Consider the following 27535-nt stretch of genomic DNA (forward strand, 5'->3'; position numbering starts at 1 on the left):
AGGGTATCTGCACATCGGCCTGTTGATGTTGTGATGTGGTTGATGGTCACACCACTGTTTTCGAGGAATTTGAAAGTCAGGTGGTGCGGTGATGTTCGGGTCTCCAATGAGGTGTTTATTCTGTATGTTCTCGCTGTTTCACTCAATTACTGAGGCATTGTTGCTAGTCATGCCGCACAAGGTTACATGAATGAGATGAGAGTGGCACCTTTTCTCTTTTTACCTTGCCAAATTGGCAGTGTGTTTACGTGATAACACGGAAAATTTGAGAAAGTGCATGTTTATAATTAATTGTATGAAATACGTACATATAAAGTAGCTGTCCTTGTGGGATTTACTAAATTACCAAATGTGTCCATATGAGAATTTCCCCATTACTGGCCGTATCAATATAGCCCAATATTTGCATACTGTTCTGTTAAAAAAAAGATAATTGTAATTAGTTTGACTCTGATACTGGAGATGTCAATTGCTGTACAATGTAATTGGGTTCTTGCCAATATATATTTTTTATATGTTCATTGCAGATATATCTTAAAAAGAAGACATATTTCACAAGTACTTGGGATATAATTGTATGAGTTGGGCACATTAAGGTGAAAGCTTATGTCTGTAGTTTGGAATAATTTAAATACAGTAATATTAATTATTCCAATGGTATGTGTCAGTTATTTAAAAGTATATACTGTATATCTACATTATTTCCCACAATACATAATAAACAAAACTAACTTCACATGCAACTATCTACAAGAATGATATAATAGCTTAGATGCCCGCCATTTCAAATGTTAGATGAGTTTATGGTCATCATAATAATAATGGTTCTATTATTATAAAGTAATAATATTGCGGTAGTGGGTAGGCCCCTATTAAGCTTACACAGGGAAGCTATTCTGCTTTCCCTGAGCCTGAGTTCTGACCCAAAGAGTCCCTTTCCTGGGGTTACAAGGTTATTCCTAGTGACTGGCTAGGAAAACACCTATTCAGGTAGCGCATTTCCAGACAGATTAACACTTGCACCGGTCAAGAAGGTGGCATAGAAGTGCTTTAGTCACTCATAGCATACAGCAACACAGACTTGTACTTAATCTAGTCAGAGAATAATAAACTCAGTTTCATAAAGCACCTTTCAAATTGGTAATGCCAGTCTATGGAGGAGATGGGCACCAATGGGTATATCATTATAATTGGTTCTTTACCCTTCTATCTGGCCACCAATGGGTATATCATTATAATTGGTTCTTTACCCTTCTATCTGGCAACAAAACTGACACCTTTTTTACAAGGAGTCATGTTTGCATAGACCGCAATACCTGCAGTCATAATACAAACAAAAGAACATAACTCTGATAATGTGCACTGTCCTTAAAGTTGATTGATCCACACCCGAGACAGCTTTCCTTAGAGCCTAGTCTCATATGGGTTGGACCAGATGACGCCAAAAGGCGCACAACTCAAAGACAATGCACCATCAGAGTATGAGAGCTCGGGTCAAGCATCTACACTATGGGAACCTCATTTGCCAGTAAAAATATGATAATTGGCTCTTTACCCTTCTATATGGCAACAAAACTGACACCTTTTTTACAAGGAGTCATGTTTGCATAGACCGCAATACCTGCAGTCATAATACAAACAAAAGAACATAACTCTGATAATGTGCACTGTCCTTAAAGTTGATTGATCCACACCCGAGACAGCTTTCCTTAGAGCCTAGTCTCATATGGGTTGGACCAGATGACGCCAAAAGGCGCACAACTCAAAGACAATGCACCATCAGAGTATGAGAGCTCGGGGCAAGCATCTACACTATGGGAACCTCATTTGCCAGTAAAAATATGATAATTGGTTCTTTACCCTTCTATCTGGCAACAAAACTGACACCTTTTTACAAGGAGTCATGTTTGCATAGACCGCAATACCTGCAGTCATAATACAAACAAAAGAAGGGTAAAGAACCAATTATCATATTTTTACTGGCAAATGAGGTTCCCATAGTGTAGATGCTTGCCCCGAGCTCTCATACTCTGATGGTGCATTGTCTTTGAGTTGTGCGCCTTTTGGCGTCAGCTGGTCCAACCCATATGAGACTAGGCTCTAAGGAAAGCTGTCTCGGGTGTGGATCAATCAACTTTAAGGACAGTGCACATTATCAGAGTTATCTTCTTTTGTTTGTATTATGACTGCAGGTATTGCGGTCTATGCAAACATGACTCCTTGTAAAAAAGGTGTCAGTTTTGTTGCCAGATAGAAGGGTAAAGAACCAATTATCATATTTTTAATGGCAAATGAGGTTCCCATAGTGTAGATGCTTGCCCCGAGCTCTCATACTCTGATGGTGCATTGTCTTTGAGTTGTGCGCCTTTTGGCGTCATCTGGTCCAACCCATATGAGACTAGGCTCTAAGGAAAGCTGCCTCGGGTGTGGATCAATCAACTTTAAGGACAGTGCACATTATCAGAGTTATGTTATTTTGTTTGTATTATGACTGCAGGTATTGCGGTCTATGCAAACATGACTCCTTGTAAAAAAAGGTGTCAGTTTTGTTGCCAGATAGAAGGGTAAAGAACCAATTATCATATTTTTACTGGCAAATGAGGTTCCCATAGGTTATATCATTGTTACTGGAATATGGGAGAAAAGCAACCCTGCCCTTTGCACTTCTTATATATGCTTATCAAGATTGAGGGTAGGCTCCGTCTAGAGTTGTCCCTGTAAAAACCCTGCCCTAGAAATCTAAAATTTACTTTTCTCATTCTCAACAATGAGGAGTTTTCCTCACACAGCTGCTCTCCGACCGAATTTTGCAGTCCATGATGTGTCTGCGGCAAATCATCTTGGACATCTAATTCTTTTTGATGGGAAGGGGCACTCATAGACACCAGGGGTCATGTGAGAATAAGCATCGCTGAGTCAGTGCTAAGGATGTATGCTCAAGAGTCTAACTTTGTATTTAATTCATGGTACGAATGGTAACTTGGAATATATTATCTTTCAGAAGTGCCAGTCATCGGCTCCTGCTTTTGGCTGAGATACGTATACTGAGAGTTGAGATGGATACTCTTCCTGCGGGGTATTGCCTCAAGAGTGGTGAAATAATTGAAGGTGGATACAGCTGCTACGAGTCTGGTTGCTCTAGGGTGAGCATCAGAATGGGGTCACGGATGCAATCTCATCGAGTCAAAGAGTTACTGTGATTGATGAACGTGTAATGCTTTTTTACGCTGAGGCACTTTCTGGGGGTCTCCCTCCTTGCTAAGCTGCGGGATCTTGAAAATAAGGATAATTGAATCAGTGTTACACATGCACCATTCTCATGACACCGTGTTCATTCTTGGTTGCTAAATGCAGTTGTTGATACCAATTGAGTTGGCTATGACTTGTGTATCGGGGATTGAGAATCATTGGTTCTTCTTATCAGCATACTAACCTACACGGCTGGACTTTGATGTCCAATGCTGGCAATGCAGTGACAGAAATTGATCATCTACTTGAAAATAGCCGCTGAAAAATCCTATAGAATTGCATTTTTTCCCAAAATTCTGAGTTATTCTAAATTTGCAACATGCTTGTTGTAGCAACTCTCAGGGTTAATTTGAAGTCCAAGAAGATTCTGATCTCTGGTTCTCCTAGACTAGATTTTGAGAAACTGCAGGGTGAGAACGGTCTCCAGTGCGTTTGCCACATGGAAGTCTTGAACTGTGTTGATCAGCTAATTAGTTTTGAAGACCGATCAATTGTCAGAGATGACTTAAGCTAGAAATCCTAGAAGCTGCCCATGGCTGCCTGGGAGTGAAGCCCAGGACAGGAAAGGGCCGTATTTCTGAGCAGATTCTTAAAACCATGGGGAGGAGTCGTTCAGCCAGGTTGGAGGGAAAAATATGGTCTGCCCACACAGCTAAATCATCAGTGAGGAGTGACAAAGAACATTGGGTTCAGAATATTTTGCCATTGTGGCTGAGAGCCACCTTTGCTTATGTATTACTTTCCAATCATAAAACCCGTCAGTTCAAAGCCTTTGCTTTGTGTAATGGTTATGAGGGCAGCTGGTGGTAGATGAGTGCAGGACCCAATGGGCCAAGATCATATTGTGCAGTCTTTCCACGTGTGTGGTGAGGATGTCAAGGTCTTGGATAGGTTCACTTCAATTGGTAGCATTATCGAGAGTGAGTCAGCAGTCATAAGACAACCTATCCTGACCTACAAGGTAGGAGCTTTGCTTAACCAGAGTGATTGGAATTGGTATTATGTTAGCAGAATGACGAATTTCCATGTTGTCAAGGTCGTGTGTTTTGTGTCTTGCACTTCGGAGCTAAGATGTGGCCAATCAGAGGATCATTGGAGCATAACTGAACCCCTTTGTTACCATGTCGCTTTGCTGAATATTTGGGGTACGATGGGATGACTTTTTGTCCAAACATAGACTTCTGCAGGAAACTAATTCAAGTGAGGATTGCTTCCAGGATGATATGCGAATGACAACTATGTCACTTTGGGTATATGAGTTGCTTCTGCCTGGTCCACCTTACCCACCGTGTTCCTTGTGCGAGGCTGAGAGGAAACGGGGGCCTTGTCTTGAGGGACCCTAGGGTTGGCGGCAGTGGGTGGATGCTGACACTCGCTGTCTCTTGAAATTAATAATATATCAGCATGGTAAACATAGTGCTGAATAAAGGCCATCACCATCTCTCGCGGTCGTGCGATGCAACAATACGCCTAGCACCTGCACGTGAGATGATTTCATCGTTCCGTCTCTGCGTGGTGTGCGATGGAGCACACATTGTATTTTTGTTTGCATTGCACCTTGTGAATCCCCAACACCGCTGGGAGCCATTGACGGTCGTGGAGAGAGTGTCGCTTTAGTTGTGCCGACCCTCAGCCGTGTAGACATGAACACGATATTTACATTTAGCACTACCGCATGCAGTGAGGCTAAACATAAAGTCCGCAACACTTGCTCCACAATTTATAGCATTCCATCTTCTGATATGTCCCACTTGATTATATAAGTTACAACACATGATATTTTCATGCAGCCTGTGTTAAATATATTGCATGCATTTTTTTTACCAATAAAAATGCATTCAATATATTGCAGTTTAAATATGTTTCATACATACAGTTTATGTGAGAATATGGCATTTAAATGATAAACGTACCAAACTTTCTATTTGGACAAAAACGGAACATCCCAATGCATTGTTCTTTTTATATCTCTCCATGAAATTTGTATATTTACAAGGTGTTTTTTGTGCACAGTAGTTAATTTAATGTTCATCATGCAATGTTCGTGGCTTCCCACTGCTTTGGAAGAGAATGAGCTTATAATGGGCATTAGCATGGAGCAGGTTGTATATTTTAATCATCTGGATTGCTTTGGATGAATGCTGTGAAATGGAAAAATCTTTTCAAACCAGATGAAATCTGGTTATATATAGCATGACATAAACAGAGCTTCGTGTATCGTTGCATCTGTGTCTATTCCAGAAACTATTATTGGGATGGTTGTTTATTCATGTATCTTTGGAGTATACCTATGTTGATTTCATTTCTATGTCACCTCATGTTTAATAAAAAAAGACTGAGTCTTCCAAAAAAATGTGGCCAACAAAAAATGTAACTTGAATTATAGTTTGCAGCATTACATTTGTTTTTTTACTATTTAAATGCTGTGCAGAAAATCTTATTCATACATCAGCCTCTGATCTGTAGTTATTAAATCTAGTATTCTGGAGAAATACTTTATACCTATACTGAAATGAAAAAGTAGACATTTGTTTGTACATATACACCCACCTATTGGTTCTACAGGATCAGACTTACTTAAATGTACACGTATGTACCACATAAACAATTGGTTACATTGCTAATGTTGGACAACCTTCTTGGTTCTTTCGGTAAAGTCACGTAGAATGGAAATAATAAAATAATAAAAAGAAAACATAATAAAATAATTCTCACGACGTTTCGGCCACAACGCAAGCAGCCGTCCTCAGGTGGAGAACAGGTCTGTAGAGAAGACAGAGTCTGCGTTGTGGCCGAAACGTCGTGAGAATTATTTTATTATGTTTTCTTTTTATTATTTTATTATTTCCATTCTACGTGACTTTACCGAAAGAACCGAGAAGATGAATCCCTGCAGTCACGTAAGCTTTAAATCGAAAAATGTTGGACAATTTGATAAAAATACATAATGCAGGAATACAATAGACACGTGGGATCGCTGCACATTTGGGATGATATCTCTTTACCTGTCCATTAATTATTTATTCTCCCTTTGTAATAAGGTCATGTGATGACTGCGTAGTCATTAATGATCTATACTGTGAAGAGACTTAAGTGTTAGGCACTAATGACTAAATAATGTGTTTCAAGCACTCAGTGAATGGGAGAGAGATCAAGGTAACTGAAGCCTCACTCTTCTACAGCTGCTTTGCCCGATTAAGTTTTCGGAAATAAAAGCGATAAGTGAAGAATAATAATAGACCACAGGTGATCGCTATATGTGTTTTTGTTTATACCTTGACAGCTTTATGCGAGGATGGCATTGCTTGTTTTCAGGCTAAGCGCTTGTCCCTGCTATTTAAAAAAAATGGTTTCTTCCACAAGGGTCGCAGCAAAGTGAGTTTGACATTGGCATTAAACTCCCCAACTGACAGCAGGGAGGGAAGAGGAGAAAGATAGAGGCAGATTGAGAAGGGGGAGAGAGAGAGAGAGCGCGATACCGAGAGCAGAGGATACACCGTTTTCCATTGGCGGTGCTCTCCAGTTCGCCGTGGCACTGAGCCGATTGCTCCCATCCCAGAGCACCGCCGCTTCGTGCCTGACGTTGCATGGTGGTGGGCGTTTGGTTTAATTGGGACGGGGCTTGGCGCACGGCGTTGTGCGCTCTCGCTCGCACCAGCCATCGGCGCGTCTCGTTAGAGGCTCCGTTTGTTCGGTTCCATCAACTCGGAGCTCAATTTATAGCCGCGCGTTTTTTTGTTTTTATCCCGGTGGGTGGTGTTCCATTGGCCATCGTGCCCTTAAACTTGTAAAGCGACTGCTAAAATTGGACAGGCAGATTGACGTGCGGGGACCATGGCGGTCGGGGCGGAGCAATCACTAAAGTCTGGGCACATGGACGAGGATGAGGAGGTGAGAGCTGTCATGTCACACGTGTGCGGTGTGGTTTATTACCGTTGTATTTATATATTTAACTCAATACCGTTTCTATTTTTAAGCCTTTAATGACATGCGTTTGCAAAACTATAGTCGATGTAGGAGAAGCGAAATGAAATTTCAATTTGCCGCAGTTTCTTAATGTTAGTCACTGCTCAGAGTACTTACAATATTCATCACGAGGATTTGATTAATTATACATTGATTGCGAGTAGAAAACCTATCGTTAATTTGTTTACATTTGTGTCCATGAGCTGAATGTCGGGCTATATTATTTTGCGATCTTTACTTCGAGTATACATGAACTACTTTTATCTTTAAGTCACATTTGTCCTATATTTCAAAAGTATGTACAACAGTAATTTAGATTTTTTATATTTCATTTAATAATTTACAATACTTTTGTGTTCACGGTGGCACTGAGTTGAAAATATGGATGTTGCCTCATCATTGCCCCTGAATAATTGACCGTTACCATTTTTTTACGTCGAATTTAATGTCCACGATGGCCATGTTTTGACTGCTGACTCGTCAACCTTTCCTCCCCACCGTGCAACTTCCCATTCGTTGTTCATTGTCTACCTATTTACCTAACAGCCGTGAACACGGTCCCTCATTGTTTGTGGCTTTGAAGAGCACAGTTTTAATGGCGCTGGCGGGTAATTAAAAATTCATTGTCCTCGCAACAAAGACTGCAGTGCCTACACCGCCAGGGGCCGGGTGAACGAAGATGGATTAACGTGTTACATTTTCCACTTGAACTGCGCCGCCCTATTCTGAATGGATGATGTGGGCTCTTCTGCTCTGATTGGCAATGCACGCGTGTTGCTGCATCGGCGGTGACTGCACTCTGCAGGCATGCATTAAAGCTGCCCACGAAGGTTTACTCTATTTAACTATTTTTTTGTGGACATAGTACTTTAATGTGGAACTGAAATTTCATAAATGCTTCATCTTATTTTATATTTTATATTGTCATTGTCTATTTAAATCATGGTCGACTCGTAATACGCTCAAGTGTAAACGTGACGTGATGAAAGAGGTGCACCTGCAATGTTGAGTCAAGATTACTTTTGGTAGGCAAGTAATCACGAGCCATGATTCTCTCTGTCGATGCCAATAAAAACCACAGTCCTTTCGTCAAGCACTCACACACATCTGCAGCACATTTCCAGCCTCTGTATTCTCCGGAAAGATAAAAAAACAACCTTTGCGAGCGCTTTAATCTTATTTTAAAAATATATAATGGGAATCAATGCCCTATATGTGCCGCAAATAAAACATACAACTTTGATGTCAGGAGGTTTCCTGCCGCGGCCATTACGATGACAGAATGAGGATATGGGCATCGAAATAAGCCTTGCTCTGGAGAGCTGCATACACAAGCCACCCACCCATCCACCCCCTGTGGCAAAGGCAACCTGCCTTTGCTTCTGGAGCCGCGCCACATGACATGCACATTCTCCGTGCCCTCCCTTCGCACGCGCCCTTTGCTATGTACGGCATCTCTCCATCACACCTGTACAGCCGTGGTTTGTGGACACGTTCATTCAGATGCTTATTGGTCCAATGGATGAATTAGGGGGTGGTGGGGGGATTGGGGGAGGAGGAAGAGGTGGTGGCTGCGAGTTGACTTGCATTCGCGACACCTCACACGAGCACTCCAGACGAGCCCGTCGGCCTGTCAGATGTGAGATGGGGCAAGCGGACGCAGGGTAATGATGGCCCCTTCACGCCCAAGCCCATCATTCACCGTCTGTGTGCGCGAGGTGGCCTTAATTTTCTAAGCATCCGATGATAACGTCAAGCGAGATAATTTTGCGATGAATTATTGCTGTGTGTAATACGTTGTTGTCATTTGGAAGCTATCATTAATTTTCTCCTGGCTCCAAAGCTGCTTTTGAGGACATCCGTATATGTATATAGGGCTACGTGATATATATTTTAAAGTCACTTTGTGTTGTTATTTTTCAGGTTTAAATATGTGCTGGAATTTCTGTAAATATTTTAGGGAAACGTCAAACACGTAATGGAAACAATACATGTTATCTTCTTTGGGTCTTTCAGTAAAGTCACGTAGATAAATTTAAATTAATAAAAATAAAATGAACAAAAAACTACGACGTTTTGATCACAACACAAGCGGTCATCATCAGGAGGAAGAAAGAGGTGGCGAATGATCGAAACTTTGTAGTTTTTGGTTTATTTTATTTTTATTAATTTTAACCTATCTAAGTGACTTGAACGAAAGACCTAACGAATATGAATTCCTGCAGTCACGAAAGCTTTAAGTCAAGATTTAATACATTTTATCTAATTCTTAGGTTGTCTGTTACCTGATGATTTTGGGTCGTGGTGTAATCTTTCCTCTCTCTTAACATATATGCAAGTGGGTAGCACACATCGGAAAACGAGTAAAGTAAGTATCTGTTGGCTAATTAGCATAATGTGCTGCCGGCTATCTGAGTTTTAAAAGTCTGCGATCAATATGGGTGCTCCGAGCAAGCCATATCGACTCAGCCTCGGGGCATATTGGTGTTCAAAGGTGGCGACTTGTTCTCATCCCACATTTCAACGTGATTTTGTTTAATTAAAAGGTCTAATTTCAGCCCGTGGAGTAATGGACCAAACATAACCTTATTCAGTGACAAGAACAAAAAAAAACACGTCACGTTTACAGCTTTACTGATGAGGTACCTATAATCTGTGGGCGCTCTTTTAATTCCGACCATTTTACAGTGACAAATTGCTTACTTTATAAATCTTTTCTTAAAAACCCTCATCGCAATTGTAGAGTCTCTCTCAGGAGTTGTAATCTCAAATTTGCGTGTCTTCTGCTGTATGCTCTTCAGCACGTGATGCCTCGAATAGAAAACAGAAAGAAGGGGAAATAATGAAAGGACAAGATGAACATTTTCATAGTCTTTGGAACGGCAGTCCTCTATAACCTTGTCCCTTGGCTAACATTTTATAGAACACAGAGTGATGATATCTACGAAATGCACAGGAAAGGAAAAGTCAGAATTCTAATTAATGCGGCGATTATAAGGTGCCCCTAATAGATGCTGGGCTTTAGGGATTCCAGGAGTGGGGAAGGATTGCCGGCCCAAGGGAGGAGAGTGTTGATTCATCATTCCTGACCATCGCTCTCATGTAGGTTAATTGGATACTTTGAAATGCCAGTTAATGTGTGCAAGCTTCATGTTAGCATGAACGCCTGTAAATTCATTTGACTTAAATAAAAACAAACATCGTATAATAAAAACAAACATCTTGGATAATGACTACAGTAAGTATTACAAATTAATGTTCATGGGTATTTTTGCTTTTCCTAAGCACAACTAGTGTTAGCTTTTGAACAATTTCAAAAAGTCAGTGCTTAATACGCATACGTGTCAATGAAACACACGTGCATGTGTTCATATGGTAAATATGTTTAATGCGGTGCTTCACAAAGCTTAACCCATGTGTATTATTCTGCAAAAAATATTACGCAAAATAACACACATATGAAAAAGAAGCAAAATCCATGTAATTCTTAAAACAGCAGAGTCCTAGAGTGTCCATCACAAGCTGGTAATAATCCATTGAGACCAATAGTCTCCTTTCAAGCGGAACATGTTAACCTTCTACGTTCTGTATTACCTCAAAATATTAAAATGGTATTATTTAGATAACACAAACAGATGCTTGTTGTGTTGTCTGCTGAGTCATGCTCCTAACTAGCCAAGAGAGAAATTTAAGAATATTGAGATGCAGTTGCATTTAGATGTTCACCAAATTCAAAGCTCTAAACGGAGAAGTTTTTATATTATGGTGGTTTTTGTGACAGTATTGGTGACAGGGCTGAAGTGGAAAGGGAATGGAGTTGGAAAATAGTCCCATAAACACATTGTGGAAAGAGTAAGCTGTAACTTGCAGTCGTTTAAACACCAGCAACTTATGAGGTAACTATTTATTTTAATTGGCAGTAAATCTTGTATTAATTTGTCAAACGTTCCACAGTGAATCTAACAAATATCCATAAAGCATTAATCAGGTTAAAACATTTTTTGCCATAACAGTATCATGCTGTTAATTATGGTAGTAATAATAACAACTACATTTGTATTCTATTATTTATTTTAATTTATTTCTACGGGACTTTACCGAAGAACCAAAGAGTAATAACAACTACATTTGACTGCAATGAGAATATTTGATCAAGTCATGGCTATGAATGAAGACAAAAAAGGATAATTATCGGTGCCTATCATTAAAGTCCAAATTGTATTAGCATTACATAGACGTCTGTTAAACAGACGTCCTTTTCAATCATACCTGTCAACCCATTCCGTTTACCCGTATTCTTGTCCAGGGAAATTGAGTTTTCAGGTCCATATGGCGTACAGCCGTTTCAATACGGGCAACAAAAAAATACATGTTTTTTTCTCCCTCTCTTTGTGTTTCTTCCTTGTGATGGGACTTTGTAGGATGAACGTTGATATGTATAAGGGCACGGGGTGACCAATAAGGTCTGAATTGGTCTGTATTAAGGTAGGGCACTGATAAGGGTGTTTTTGACAGGTATGGTATTTGTGTATAATGTAGTGTATAGTGTAGTGTATAGTATAGTTTATAGGATAAACTTTGAGATTTATAAGGGCACGGGGTGACCAATAAGGTCTGAATTGGTCTGTAATAAGGTAGGGCACTGATAAGGGTGTTTTTGACAGGTGTGCGTTGCAGCTCAGGGAGGCACGAGAATAGAGAAAACAAAATCTGCCACTCGCACACGTGGACGGCACGTGACAGAACGACGTCATCACCGCCGGCCAATCGGCTGCGACGGGGGATTTTGGCGCCAATTTCCACGGAGGCTTCTTCTCGTGCAAGCTGCTGCTGCTGTGGCCGGGGATCCGCTTCTTTTCCTTCTCCTCCTCTTCTTTCTCCTCAGGGAGAGGAGCCATAAAACGTTGCGTCTGATGAGGTGGACGCCCTTCGATTATAATGCGAGTGGTGTTCCACCTCTGTGAGATTAGCCCAGCGTTGGCGGTGGCGGCAGGAGACACGCAATGAAGGGGCATGCGTGGCAGAGGTTTACAAATACTGTAATGTTATGAAGGTTATCAGTTGATATCGTAGAATTCAATGTTGTTCATGTCATATCTTGATAAATACTCTTGACGTTATCTAGAAGTGCTCACACACAGTCATAAACCATTGAAACCACAATCGTACATCTCAAAAAGTTTGCGAACGCACCTACAAACACAAACAACACACACAAGCACAGAGAAGACAATGGACAACAACAACAGCCATCGTTGGCCATTAAGTGATGGTGCCAAGCTAGGTGCACTTTGAGGCCACGTGAAGCGTCGAAGGCACCGCTGGCAAGAGGTCACGGAACAGACTCCAGCAAGTGCCATGGATTGATTGACGCACACAACAGCTCAACCACAAACACAAAATATCTCTCCATTCGCGAAGCAGCCGTGGCAGTGAGGAGTGATGCCACACTTACGGGCTATTCGCTATCACTCGTATATTCTCGCGGAAATGTGCACAATCCCCCGTGCGTAAATCCCGTGGGGAATCAGAAACGGCGAGAAATCATAGCCTGGGCAATTTATAGAATCGAGTCAGCCTTTAGGGACTCGGACCCCGTGTTTTAATGCGACGTATTGCTTTTTAAAAATGTAAAGGCTTCCTTCTATATTACAGTGCAGTATATTGAATTTGACACTGTACAATAGAGCAGTATAGCTGGTCAGTTTTTATGAAATAGTTTTTTTTATGTATAGATACATTATGAATGCGTTTTTTAAAAGTTTTGGTTTGTTCTTGGGAGATTGGATTAATTTATATTTCTATTGACTCTACAAAAGCCAGGCGTATGTCTTTTTTCCAGAATCTGATTGATTGTGTGCGTGTGGCCGGTCGAAACCCTTTTCCTAAGCTGCACCTGTTGCTCTGGTTGGTTGGCCTATAAATGTACCATTGATCTTCGTGAACAATTTATACAGATGTGATATGAGCCAAAAGGTCTACAGTTCTTCTCCTGTATATTTGGATTTTGCATGTTCTCCCCGTGGTCGCTTAGATTTTTCTCTGGGTTATCCGGCTTTTCCCTCCAGATTTAGAAACATGTATTTAGAGTATTAGGCTGCTAGACATTTCCACATGATAAGTCAATTCGTTTAGCTATCATTTGTGGCCAGGTTGCTTCTGAAAAAGAGCTATATAGCTCAGTGGGCCTCACCTGGTAAAATAATAAGTTTAATTTAGTTTACATTGCCTGCTATTCCTTCATAAGTCTGAAATAACCGGCCATTAACCCATCTAGCAATGTGTCCTGCCCAATTCCCCTCACTTTTCTGACAGTTCCTTCCTAAATATTCTTTAACGTCCACTATCCTAGCTTAAAAAGTAAATACCAAAAAAATTTCTAAAGTAGCTGTTAACTTTAGCAAGGAGGTACCTCTGTGCCAGTTGTCGCCTCGAGGCAGTTTTCGTCCAAATCCAACCATCTTAGGTTTAAACTTAAAATGGTTGGAGCTGCTGCAGGCACTATTTAATCGTCGAGAAATTATATTGCATACAATAGCGGCACTGGCTGCATACTGTATATAACTACGAGTGTAGGGATGTCCCTCGGATAATTTCCATATACGAGTGCAGGGTATAGGAATGCACCATTACCCTACAGTAGGCTATCGGGTTACAAAAAATTACAATATACCTACATGATATAACCCAAAAGAAACCAATTATGAATCGTATATCAATCGTGAAAGCCTACGTGTAAAATTAAATCCACAAAGTGGAGCTAATTAAATGTGAGAAAAATAAGGTCATTAACAACACGTTCGCTAAACAACTGAAGACATTTCTCAGAGGAACACAATGGGAAAACATCACAATATGTATAATATAGCAGTTATTGAAGCTGGACCAGGATCAAAATTATTACATCAAAAGGTGAACAAAGCAAGTCGGAGTGCTTTGGAAAACAGCTTAAAAATTACCACACTTACGAAGTATACCATAAGAAGAACAATTTTATTCAGTGCATTTTCACTGCTATAACATGTGGATGACATGTATTGGGCATTGACAAAGAAAATAGAACAAAATCAGAAAATTGCATAAAGAAGCATGCAGAAGTGCATTCTTGAAATGGCACCGAGACATAAATACAAAATTGTGTATTTGAGAACAATTGCAAATTAGGGACGTAATCTTGACTACCAAAATAAGTAAGTGGGTTAGAGCAGGAAAACATCACTAGAAGGGATGATGACTACTGAATGAGACTTAACAACATAATAGCAGCCAGATATGGAGTGATGAATAAGCACATGTGCAAGTGCGAGATAGACGGTTTCGTTGTGAGACCAAGAAAGACGGAGATGGCTTTGAGAGGCCTTCTTCCAAAAGTGGATAGCCCAAATTGATTTTGAAACTGAAAGTACATAATAAGTGCATGGTAGATGTTTTTCTCCATATACTCTCTGTTGTGCTTTTTTCTATGCATTTAAGAAATGTAAGTCGAAATCTACATTTTGGAACTAAAAATTCCAGATTGTTTTATACTAGTAATGCGTGGCAGGTTTTCCACACTTTTTGGATGCAGCATCATGTGACATTGGGGATAAGGATTTGTGACTGACATGGTTCACTGAGGATCGGGATGTATATTTGTAGGTATTTAATATGGGACTTAAAGCCATTTAGAATTGCAGGTGGACCTCTGCCCTATGGGTGATACCAATAAACCTCCGCGCCATATTTTTGTGAACTCACATCTTATTTTGTTGTTTTATGGATTTTTGCAGCAATAAGCATACATACCTACTATAATCACCCAGAAATGTCTGTCCTTAACGCTCGTGACGTAACTCCAAATCGACCAGCCCCCCTCAGTAATATTCATGAGCAGGTGACGTCCTCCAAATGGACACCCACCAATTATTCTTTCCGACTATAATTAGCCAAGAATGTCTGTGTGCAACGCTCGTGACGTCACTCCACGTCGACCAGCCCCCCTCATTAATAATCGTGAACAGGTTACGTCCTCCACATGGACACCCCCCCCTCCATTCATAATAATCAGCGGGTGACGTCACTCCACATCGAGGGCCGAGTCGCCTCCTCCCCCTTCCTCGGCATCAACTTACAACCCTCACTACAAAGGCAGAACCCTCACGTCACGTGATCTCCGGAACGCTGTTGAGACATCAAAGTAAAAAGGACGTCATGATGAACAAGGGATTATAACCTTAAAATGAAATAGGTCTGTGTCACCGTGCCCTTACAAATTGCACGCGCATTGACGCAATGAATATCACATCGCGGTCTGCTTTTCACTTGCAAGTTTCAGATTTACTGCAATACACCCGTCCTTGGACGGGCAAAAAGCTAGTTCAACTATATTTGTGCTCACATTTGTCAAGCCGTTCTAGATATATTGTTACAATCTACATCAGTCACTCATTCATTTGCACTTTTTTCCATGATTGATAAGTAATATGGCAACACCAGCTGGAATTTCTACACTTACCGAGGCAATATACGTGTTCTCGTAACTCAAGTTCAAGTTCATTTATTAGGTATAGCCCTGTGAGCCATTCGGCTCTTGAATCGGGTGCAACCGCAACAAACAAAAAACAAAAACATGAACAAAAAACATCTTAAAGTGAATATGTGACTAAGTGCAAACAGAAAATCCAAGAAAAGACAGCAAAATATTGCAGAAAAAAACACCGTACACCAACGCTGTGTGCAAAAATCCCAGTGGGATGCAAGTCAAAAAACAACAACCACAAGACAACTTAGATTAAGGCCATCAGTCTAACTCTGTACTACAACAAACAACTCCACTTACAGCAGGGCACCGCTCACTCCCTACGAATTGAGGTAGTTTGACTGTGTGCGAGTGCATCCAGCTGCACGAGAGCCTCTTTCTGCTGTGCTGATTACTGTGTGGATCCCATTCAGCTTCAGCTGAGTTCTGATAAGCTATTTCTTGGTCGGTGAAAGTTCATGATATCAGTTAACTTACAAATCAGGTATTGGAATTGATAAGCAATATTCTTCTAGTAAATGACCTGATCAGTCAGAGTTCATTATAGTTTCAAGTTAACGATAAGGTCTTGAAATTTTTCAACGTGGAACTTTTTTTTTAATTCCAGCATTTATCAACAGGAGACATGACTGCTGTATTTAATGGTATTTGTATTTATCCATATTCTTTGGGCCTTTCGGTATGAATTAGACATTAACCAAGGTTATATGAAAGTTTATTTTTGGCGCTAAGCCAGACCTATACCTGTGCCCGTTCTGCTTAACCTTTGTTTCTGTCATCACTCACCCAATTGTGAACCACGTAAGCCCACAGGCAGCAGTCTGCTTGGGCTACTGGGTAATCAGACTTTCCTGGCTGGGCTCATTATGATTTCATTCGAAACTTGATCTCAGCATCATCATTCATCATCATTCAGAGTAATGAGGCTGTGCTCCTTTGCCCCCCCACCCCCTTCAGAGAGCTGAGCAGCATACTATAACATACTTGGAATAATGGAAAACTCAGGCCTGATTTAGTTTTTTTCTGCAAAAGCATATTCAGATTATGTTATTGGCATCAAAGCATGAAATAAAATGTGTATTCAAATCCCTTGCAGCGAACAGTAACATCACCTGCTTGATCAACAGCCCCCACACGATATCACAGCACACCTCAGGAGTCACTTAAGTAGACCTCTTTATGCATGCTGGGGGAACAGTTTATATGTCCTGGAAAGAATATTGAAAGAATGTCAATTAAGCGTATTTTTGTTTGAATTCTCAGACCCAAAATAAGTCAAATAAGCAATAGAAAACAACAATTTTAACGCGATATATTTTGTACAGTCATTGGTGATCAGGTTTAGACCATCAACGCATTACGCTTGAAACCGCAGTTTTGAGCACTTGGGGCTGCCTGGATTCGGATCTCTGCATAGCAAGCTGAGCGTTCTGCCATGATATTAGCCTCCGTGATTCACCAGGCTATGTCACACAGCATGATGTGCATGCTTGCGTGTGTGTCACCTGTGTGCACGCATGCAGGAGCTGTCCAGCAATGAGAGCAACAACCGCAATTGGAAGGGCATGGCCATTGCCCTGCTGGTCATCGTCTTCGTCTGCTCACTTATCGTGGCCTCCATCGTCCTGCTCACTCCTCGTGAGTGTTTTTTGAGCACCCTCATACCCAACACTAAATCATTATAAATGTGCCCGATCGTGTGAGATCTAAAACGGGGTCGCGTCTGGTCCGTGCTTGGACGGGTGACCAGCAGACCGTGAGGACACTGTAGACGTGGGGATGTGAGGTGGCCAGGATAAGGCGGTACTGAGTGTCACCTCCTCTTTTGTTGGGTATTATCGTTCCTCCCAAATGCAACCAAATACTAATTTGTCCAAACATTCCAATGTAGGAACCTCCTGATGAATGAGTATTGAGACTCAGGATTTCCTGGATAAAACTAATTGATTTTAATATTATTTATCAAGAGTGCGGTCCTGTGCCTGCAACGCATACTGGACATGTTACCATAATTTTTCGATTTAAAGCTTTCGTGACTGCAGGGATTCATCTTCTTGGTTCTTTCGGTAAAGTCACGTAGAATGGAAACAATAAAATAATAAAATAAAACTTAATAAAATTATTCTCACGACGTTTCGGCCACAATGAATTCAGACTCTGTCTCCCTGACAGACCTGGTCTTCACCTGATGACGGCTGCTTGCGTTGTGGCCGAAACGTCGTGAGAATTATTGAAAATTATTTTATTATGTTTTATTTTATTATTTGTATTGTTTCCATTTTACGTGACTTTACCGAAAGAACCAAGAAGATGTTACCATAACTTTAGCCATTCTCCAAACAACATAAGCAGGTTCGTTTTTTGTTTAGTATGTCAGCAGTTAAGCAGGTATGGGTATGGATAGCACCTGGATGGGTGGCACGTGGGATGTATCCGATTGATATGGATCAGTGGCGTTTAATATTTTGTTGGGATGGAGTTTCATCTGATATCAAAGCTTAGTGGGCACTAAGAAATAGCATGACTTGTAAAACGCATTAAACTGCGCTCGCTCTATAAACAGAGAACACGAAATATTTAATTGCACATTACAATTAAAATGGAACATTAACTACAATGTTGCGCCCACAAATCCTGCTGCTGTAGGTCAATAAATGACCTGGCCTGACCAAAGTCCCCATACAACTTTAATGTGAAAAACAAATAGAGCCCGTGTGTGGATTAGACGTTTCGATTGCAACACAAGCAATCATCATCAGGCATAAAAGATATAGCAATCAAAATCTAACTAGAAAACTATAGACAGACATAAGCAGACAGACATCACAAGGACACACAGAGTGATGTCTGTCTGCTTATGTCTGTCTATAGTTTTCTAGTTAGATTTTTATTGCTATTTCTTTTATGCCTGATGATGATTGCTTGTGTTGCAATCGAAACGTCGCTATTATTTTAATTTATTATTTTATTTTTAGACGTGACTTAACCGAAAGAACCAAAGAATAATTCCTGCAGTCACGAAAGCTCCAAATTAAGATTGGATTAGACGTCTCTGTGAATTATACGTGTCTCTCCTGGGACTTGATGCAGGATCAGTATATTTCAGGTGAATTAATAAATGATGCAGTGATGGCTTTCAACACATGCCATAGCTTTGCAATAACATAGCTAAATCCACACATAGGTGCATGTACTTATTATTGAAAACGCGTGTTGGCAGACAAGGGTACAAGCAAAAGTGAGCGCATATGTGGGCCATGGCCTGGGGAGGGTTTTATCTGGATTTGTGGCACTAGTTGGAGCATTCAACTCACAATCCCTTTAATCATAACGTTGTCATTTATTAGTTTCACAAGATATTTCTGAGGGTACATTGCTTAGCTTTTTAAGCTAAATTCTTTATATTTTTTGTATTCTAATTATCAGGAAAGTATGTAAATATTAAGGTATGTAAAGATAATTTGAGACACCTTAAATGATATGAAGTGTGCTATATAAGCAAAAACTGATTGATTGGCAATCTAGTCATGAGTTCAAATCTAAGTCAAAATTGACCAACCCTCTGGGGTCAATGAGAATAATAAATTCCGTGTTGCTTTGTTGTTTTGTTTCTTGGGGAGACTGCAATTATCCCACAGGAATGTGATTCTCAGCTGTGGCTTAGGTAGACCAGTTTCTCAAGAGTACTGCCCTCAGCTCTCTTGAGCAGTGAAGTGCTTCTTCTGTTGGCTTTGAGTTTACTTGCTGGGCGATTTTCTGAAATTAATTAAATTAAATGTTCTCTCTGGTAGATGTTTCATACCAGCTTGTGTATGGCATACATGGCTGAAAGTGATTACAAAAGAGGAATGCTTTATTACCATGTGAGTCAATCACATAGGCCAGTGTGCAGGTTAGCATGCATGCAGTAATCCCCGCTTCATGATGTACAAAATAGCAAATCTCGGCCACGAGCATTAAAATAACATGTGGCGATGCATTTCTGTGCTGTTCTCTCGTGGGTCCAGGCAAACAATATTTTCCCTGTCATATTGGGCTCCCAGTTATCATAAAATAATGCCCTGGTTTCAAATGTCGGCAGGTACCTCAATTTCTTACAAACGAAAAAAAACATTTTGAAATAAAATATCTGGAAGGAGCACTGAATAAACAAAAACACCCTTCAGAACAAGAGTACATTCAACAATAATGAAAACAATATCCATTTTATTAATTAATAAGTAGAATTGAAATAGTCACAGAGAGCTAATGAATTCAGACCTTGAAGTAAAGGCATATCATTTCTATCAGAGTCGACCTTCAACCCTTAACTGTCAAAATGTACTTTGTATATTCTGCATCTGATTTACTTCATGAATATCTTGATGATTTTTTTGCAATCATTTTGACAGGTCCTTGAATGAGTATGACATCTCCTTCTCGAAAGGGTGCTACAGTGATTAAGCATTGTAACTTGAGTAGCCATCACCACGCGTTTAACAGCGAGAGCATTGAAGGTTATGTCCGAGAAAATAATTCTATAATAAGGAGAGGGCAGCAGAAAGGACCCTGAGGTAATGATCTGCTTAACTTTAGCATTTTAAGGCAAAGCAGCCCATGAAATGCATCTTCGGCTAAAATGAAGAAACCCCCCATTTTTTTCTAACTTAATTTTGGTGCTTTTTTGAAACGTGGAGCAGTGGTGGAGTAATTAGTGCTTGCGCTGTGAATCCGGCGAGTTTATTTTACATTTCTGGCGATGGGTGACATCAGCGGTTAGTGATATCTGAACCAGTTCTGGATCCCACAACTTTATCAATCTGCACTGACCACCGCGGTGAAGTATGGTTAAACAACCCCCATGACTGATATGGTATGATGAGGCCTTCGTCCAGCAGTGGTTTTACAAAGGGCCAAACATTGTTTTTTTTAAATGGCCTTGATTGAGATTCTGTATCACTTGTTACCAAAATCGGTTTTACTAGCATTGTGTTCCATGAAATGCAATATTTGTTGCTATAATGAGTAATGAAAACACAATATGTTTTGTTATAATGAGTAATGAAAACAGTTTGAATAATTTGTTTCATCTTTTTGTGCAGCTGAAAATACCAGCCTCAACCAGGCTAAAATCAGCCTGGAGGACCTTTTCAGTGACGACTTCCAGCTTCAGGAGCCAGATGTCAAGTGGATAAGTGGTGAGAACCGTTGACATTTGCATGCACTGTATTGTAAACTCGCACGTAATGCTAAGAAAATTATCTTAAAACGTTAAATAGTAGATAGATACAATTTACATGGTACTTTTTTAAAGCCTCAAACAAGGTAATCAATCTTAATTTAAAGCTTTCGTGACTGCAGGAATCCATACTCTTTGGTTCTTTCGGTAAAGTCACGTAGGTAGAAATAAAATAAAATAAATCACGACGTTTCGATCGCAACACAAGCAATCGTCATCAGGTGGGACAACCACAGCAAGAAAAAACTGCTTAAGTAGGCGATCAAGTTTCACTTAATCTTGTACGATTTCACAGATGATATGTTTTCATTAAGATTGGTATATTTTTAAAATATCAGATATAAATAGGTAGATTTTTGCCCATGTCTTTGAAGCTGAGCATTTAGCGAGTGCAATGCCAGGCTGAGGGTCACCTGGGCTGAAGCCTGAACAGGGTACGGTGTAGCACACGGATGAGGAGAGGTCCAACAGTTGCCAGGGTTACCGGAGCCCATTTTTAGCAGCGGGTGGCTGAGAAAAGCGCCAGATGCAAAACGTTAGGTCAGGTCTTATCCTCGTGGGGTCGGTGAATTCCTCCCCACACTGCCAAGCCCTGGCCCAGCTGTGGCAAGGACACTGTGTCGTCTATTACAGTGAACGACACATTGAGGTTATTTTCACACATTCAAATGAGCATGAGACAGGGAGTAACCTCTTGATTTGAGCAGTCAAATAATGTAACCTTTAAAACGTTTATCAGCTCTTTAGGATTTTTTTTCAAGCCAAAAAAAATTGCAAACATGTTTTGCATGTTAAATTACAGTCACTAAGAGATTATTCCTGTGAAGCTCTGATAATCTGCAATATAATTATCGACGCCAAACTAACATCTCTTTGTGACCCATCAGTCATCAACCCTAAAGCACACACCACACCAGGTCCCCCTATTTAAGGCTGAATTGCCCTAGGTAGAGCTCACAGCGTGTTCCACTGACTTGTGATGTTCCCAGTAATTCAACTAATCTTAGTGGATTAATAGCAAGATGCACAAACCACTGTGCCACTGCTCTCCACATATAAATACAAAGGTAAAATGCACTGGCTGGGAAAATATATATCAGTAAATAATTATTTACATGACACAAGATGAAATGCAGATATTAAAGACAGCCTTCCTAGAAAACAACAACAACACCTAGATTGCTAGTCAAAACCCAAGACATAAGTTTGCTTAGCCTTTTTTGTAATAATACAATGTATATAATTAATAGCCCTCCATCAAAGCAGTGCTGGACGAAGGCTTTCTCAAATCATGTCAGTCATGGGGCCTGTTTAACCATACTTCGCACTGGTTAGTGCTGGTCGGTTAAGTGGGTACCCAGTACCAGATCGGAAATCACTCGCCACAGACTGACATTATCCATAGGTGGAAATAGACCTCGCGTTACCTAAGTGCATAGTGGTGTGCCAAAAAGTGATGGAATGATAGCCAAAATAGCGAATCAGACACATGTTCCTCTGTGGAATACACTGTCAAGTGATGACACAAAGGCTGAAAAGGAATAAGTATAACCCGTAAAAACAAAGTTTTTCACTATAAATCCTTTATATGCGTGGCAGTGAACTTAATATAAAGGATTTAAAAATATATTCTCCTGTGGAGGATGCGGGGATCGATCCCGCGACCTTTGACATGGGAAGCGAGGGCACTACCAACTGCGCTACTCCGCCACGGCCTGTGGAGGGGTTTCGCTCTGGGCTCTTACACTGTGAAGTTCAGCCAAAGCCATGAATGAGTTCTATTTGAATATATGTAAAATAAAAAATTTTTGCCTAAAAAGTGTACAATTTTGGGAATTTTTTTCACGAACATTAATTGTCTCGCACAACGAGTCTGTGTGGAAAATGTCAGCTCGATTGGATCACGGGAAGTGGGTTAAAAAACGACCGAAAGATTTGCACGGTCGTAAGCAAGCAAGCAAGCACGCAAGCAAGCACGCAAGCACTCAAGCAAGCAAGCGAACTTAACATAAAGGATTTAAAAAGAAGCACTCGCTGAAGAAGAGTTGCACACAAGCGAAAGCCTCTCCTTTAGCACAGGGCGTGGAAGCTCACATACATCTGCAACGGTGAAAAAAACAACGGGATGTAGAGCGACCATCGTAAACAATTCTGCCACCATTAGCAGACCTTCTAATATACACTGCAGCATGGACATTTCTGACATGTTTCACTGTGAAGGCTTATTAACCGCGGAGTTGATGAATGAACCTTATAATTACGCTCTAGTGAATACTGTACGAGAGTCAGCTCAGCGAGTGTTTGATGATAAATCGGTGTTTTAAAATTAGTCATCTGGAAATGTGCCTTCTCATGCAGGCAGCTCCTATTTTTGAACTGTCTTTCATCCTTTCAAAAACTCATTCTTTGATCTAAAAATATAATTAACACCAAATCGGTGAAGTAATGAGCCTCCAGCCTCGTGTTTTAACGGTGTCATTTCAGAGATGATGGGACCCTTTATCCCAATATTTAAGTGCCAAATGAGACTTGGCAACAGCTCTCTGTAAGTGACATCTGTGGCACTGAGTCATGTAGCTCACAAACATTAGTTGCTTAACAAAACAAATCTGTGCTCTAGTTCAAGGTTTTGACATATGGATGTGATAATGTCATTCTTAAATGTAACCAAGCACTTCACACGTGTTATATTCATCCGTGCAGTTGCAGTAAACGTGTGTATGAAATTCAAAATCTGTATTTAAATTGCAGTATTTCTCAAATGAGACCAACATTGGGCAATGTTTATGGCTGTTTTTCTTCAGCCTCGATGTCGCTGCTGAGCAAACAGCACAAAATACAGAAGGTGTTCTCAAATTGCGGTGAAATTCAGCACATTGTTACCCTCTTATTTCTTGAATGACATTTTGATAAAGTTACAGTTTATTTTGGCATTAATTAGCGAATGCCATATTAGCATCTGCCGATAATGCTATTTTCGTATTGAATTCTCACCCACACGCCTCGGCCAATAGGGAATTCCATCGGCCGTCTGATTTCATTTGTGTGGTGCGCTTCATTCGTTGGAAATTTTGGGAAGTTTCAGACCAAAAGGTCAGGTTATTTTATGCAATAAAATGCAAAACCTTGTCAGCAGGCAAAAATGGTCAGCTGCGAAATAGACCGTCTTTGCTGAAACGCTTCTGCACACACGAGAATATATTACGCCACTTTATATTAATTACATAAACAAGTCCCTGAGTGCAATATTTTACCTGGAGTTTGATAGACAAATGAGTCCATAAATTAATAATGTTTGTGTGGCGTATGTGGTATAATTACTATTTTAGTTTAAGTTGGGTTCAGTACAGTTTACATGTATGAAATACTGTAATGTACGTACTTTCAACATTTCCAATACACCCAACTCTTTCACTTTGATTAAATGCCTGGTTATAATGTACTAAGCCTACAAAACATAGCACACTCCTCGTAAATGCACCTTGATGATTCGTACCTAAAATCACTCCATTCATGTGTTTACAATCGATTAGCAGACAATACATCTGTAACATCTGGGAAATCACGAGTATTGATTCAAGAAAGTCTGACTGTTGACAAGACGCTGTATCTTGAAACTGGTTCAGAGTTTGATTCTATAGCATAAATGATGCTGAAATGATGCACTCCCAGAAGACCATTGGGATGATGGGTTGTGTAAACAAATATACGAATATATGTTTGTGGACAGATATGCGACGGATAAATTGTCACTTATCTATTGTGTTACTTGGCATTCCCTTCCATAATCTCTTTCCCCAAGTTCTTTTCATCTTGGTTAATTAAAAACAATCGTGTGCATTACACATCCAACATGACAGTACTGTTTGTTGCTGGCTGCTTGACATTTTAGGTCTTTGGCCCTGTGCTCAGACAGCCGTGATTTAATATTTATATCATATACATTGATTATTAATGTACGTTTTCTTATGCACACTACTAACTGAGCGCAAATACATGCGCCTGACGTGCCATCGTATCATAGTAGAGGCTAATTGTGGGATTAAGGGGTACTGAGGGTATTGCCTCTGTGCTGAATTTCCATTCATTCTGTTTTCTACGTGAACTTTTTATGATGTGTACAGTATTCGGATTAGACTGCAAACGGTGACTCCATCATTCATGCATTAGCTTACATAAGTTGCTTAATTTACAACCAGATGAGAACCCTTTGAGATGAACTATATTTTTCCATGGCAGGATTGACTGAAACGTTTCATGATATAATAATTGAATATGTTGGCATACGTTCTCAGTTGACAAGTTGTTTGCTCCGTTTGAAGCATTGCTTGCAATCAACCAGCATTTTGTCTGAAATTAAATAAACGTCCTTTGACAACTTGCCCAAATGGAGATCCAAATGACAGTAAAAAAATGCAAAAGGTACAAATAGTTCAATGGTGAGAACAAATATTAACACAGCGATTCACTTGAGGCCTTTCAAAATTACTTTAGAGCTGTTTAGCATGCACAACGTATTAATTGTGTTTGGTTGCTTATCCATGCTATTTATCACTAGTTATACAAACTTAAACGATAATGAAGACATTTAGGAATTGTAATGACATTTCTCACTTTTAATTTCCTGTCAACCACAGTAAACATCAAAGCAGATGTATACTTTCACCTTCCGTCTACCAAACAGATTCAAGGTTAGGTAGTGCTCAGCATTGGCTACATGCTGATGTATGGCATTTATTTGTACTGTGAGAGGTAAAAATAAAATTGCAATAAATGATAGAATACAAAATATTGGATTAGATTCAGTTGGTTTGCAGATCATTTACAGTCTATGTCTGCCTGGAAAAAACACACTTTAATTGATGATTTCTAGTATCGCAAACATATTTGGGATGATTAAAAATTGTATACAAATACTCCATGTTATTGTCAAACGTAGTTTACGTTGAGTAGCATTATTATTTTCACCATTATAACGTTTTACGTGCATCTACTCCAAAGTAACGTGCTCTATGTCAGTATTTAATGTTTCCTAAGAATGGCTCTAAAATGCCTATTACTTGCTTACAGTGGTTGACTGCACAATTTGCATGGGGCACCTGTTTTTTGTTGGCAGTCATGTGTTTCTGAAGTCTGGTCGACTGCATCATCTGCGTATACATACGAATAAAAATGTACGGATACGCTCGCATACCCTGATGGAATACGGTACTCCTCGTGTGTGCGTGCACATGTCGTGCCGACGTGTGTTCGTGTTTAGACACCGCGTTTCACGTAAATAGACAGCTGACATTAAACTTTCATCAGCTGATAACAAACTCTAGCTTTGTGCACAGCTGCTGTTTATGCTATGTAATTCCTTTCAGAAGAGATTTGACTAGCATTCTGGCATTTTTACGCAGAGCAGCGTTTTAGTGCATAAATTAGGCTTCTGAATTAGACTATACAAATAATGTTCACATTTAAACCACTCGTGGAATTTTTCACAGGTTTTCATTCACACAGCCAAGGAGCAAAAACATGGTCAATTATGTCTTTCAAATTGCCGCAAATTGCCGGTTTGTTCATTGTCATAAAAAATCTTGGATATTAATTGTCGTATAAGTTTATTGATATTTTTTTCTTCAAGTCTTGTAATTAATCCCTACATGAGTCTTGACTGTACTAATGTTCCGTTTGGTCCATTGCATTGACATTTCAGCAAGAGGTAAATACTTAATGAGCATGTGAGCATAGGTAGCGAATGTGTACGGATAAACGTTTCTGCCTTAAAACACGCTGAACGTGCTGCATAAATTATAGAATAAAAAAAAATCGGGCGGGGGGGGGTGCATCTGTTAACCATAAACATTATCATCCTCTTTTTAAAATTCCAAAATTACATCTACCTTTCATGTAGCAATTAGATGTTTGATAGAGCCATTTTTGTGTGGGGGGTCTCGCATTTTCATGTTGTTGACTGAAAAATGTCGCTCACAATAGCGACCACGGTATGGTTTGAGCGTGGTGAGAGGTGGTGGGGTGGGTGGGTGGAGGGTGTCGTGGTGCCACTGCCGCTGTGCGTGGCGAGCAACGCGCGCTGCCTGCGAATGAGCCGCACGTGCTCTGGAGACGGCGTGACCCAGCAGCCACCGGCGGCGCGATCTCATCATGGAGAGTTAATTGAGCCGAGAAGGTGACTTCTCCTCAATAAAATTACCTTTTAATCTTCCATTTATCCTTTTGCCTCTGCACTGCCACGCTGTCTCTCCCGTGTTATTAGCCCAGACACGGGTTCCACTTATTTTATTTGCGTGCGTGCAGCATTTCAAAGAGAAACGCGTCGTTGTTTTATTTACCCACAAAGGCAACACGCGAATTCCAAAACCGCCTGTCAGGAAGACTGCAGATAAAATATCAATTTATATTTGAAGAAATAACATTCTCATTCATACCATTGGAACCTCATTTGTCAGTAAAAAAATATGATAATTGTTTTTTTACCCTTCTATCTGGCAACAAAACTGACACCTTTTTTTACAAGGAGTCATGTTTGCATAAACCAATTATCATTCTCATTCATATGCATATGTGTACATGTTTGT

The 27535-nt window shown here is 40.2% G+C and overlaps 1 protein-coding gene across 5 annotated transcripts in view; it reads left to right on the forward strand.

Annotated features, from left to right (window-relative positions):
* Nucleotides 1-27535, forward strand: part of LOC144943153 (inactive dipeptidyl peptidase 10-like) — a 103851-nt gene that overhangs the window by 20135 nt on the left and 56181 nt on the right. For 3 of the 5 annotated variants that reach the window (XM_078870390.1, XM_078870414.1, XM_078870383.1), the window contains exons 2-3: nucleotides 17257-17371; nucleotides 20815-20910. In XM_078870390.1, coding sequence (XP_078726516.1) covers nucleotides 17257-17371; nucleotides 20815-20910 — 211 coding nt within the window. Of the gene's footprint in view, nucleotides 1-6848; nucleotides 7141-17256; nucleotides 17372-20814; nucleotides 20911-27535 lie in introns of those variants that run through there. The other 2 variants (XM_078870399.1, XM_078870406.1) reach the window with 2 other exon arrangements.

Source organism: Lampetra fluviatilis, chromosome 2 (genome assembly GCF_964198595.1).
Source record: "Lampetra fluviatilis chromosome 2, kcLamFluv1.1, whole genome shotgun sequence".
NCBI classification, from domain to species: Eukaryota; Metazoa; Chordata; class Hyperoartia; order Petromyzontiformes; family Petromyzontidae; genus Lampetra; species Lampetra fluviatilis.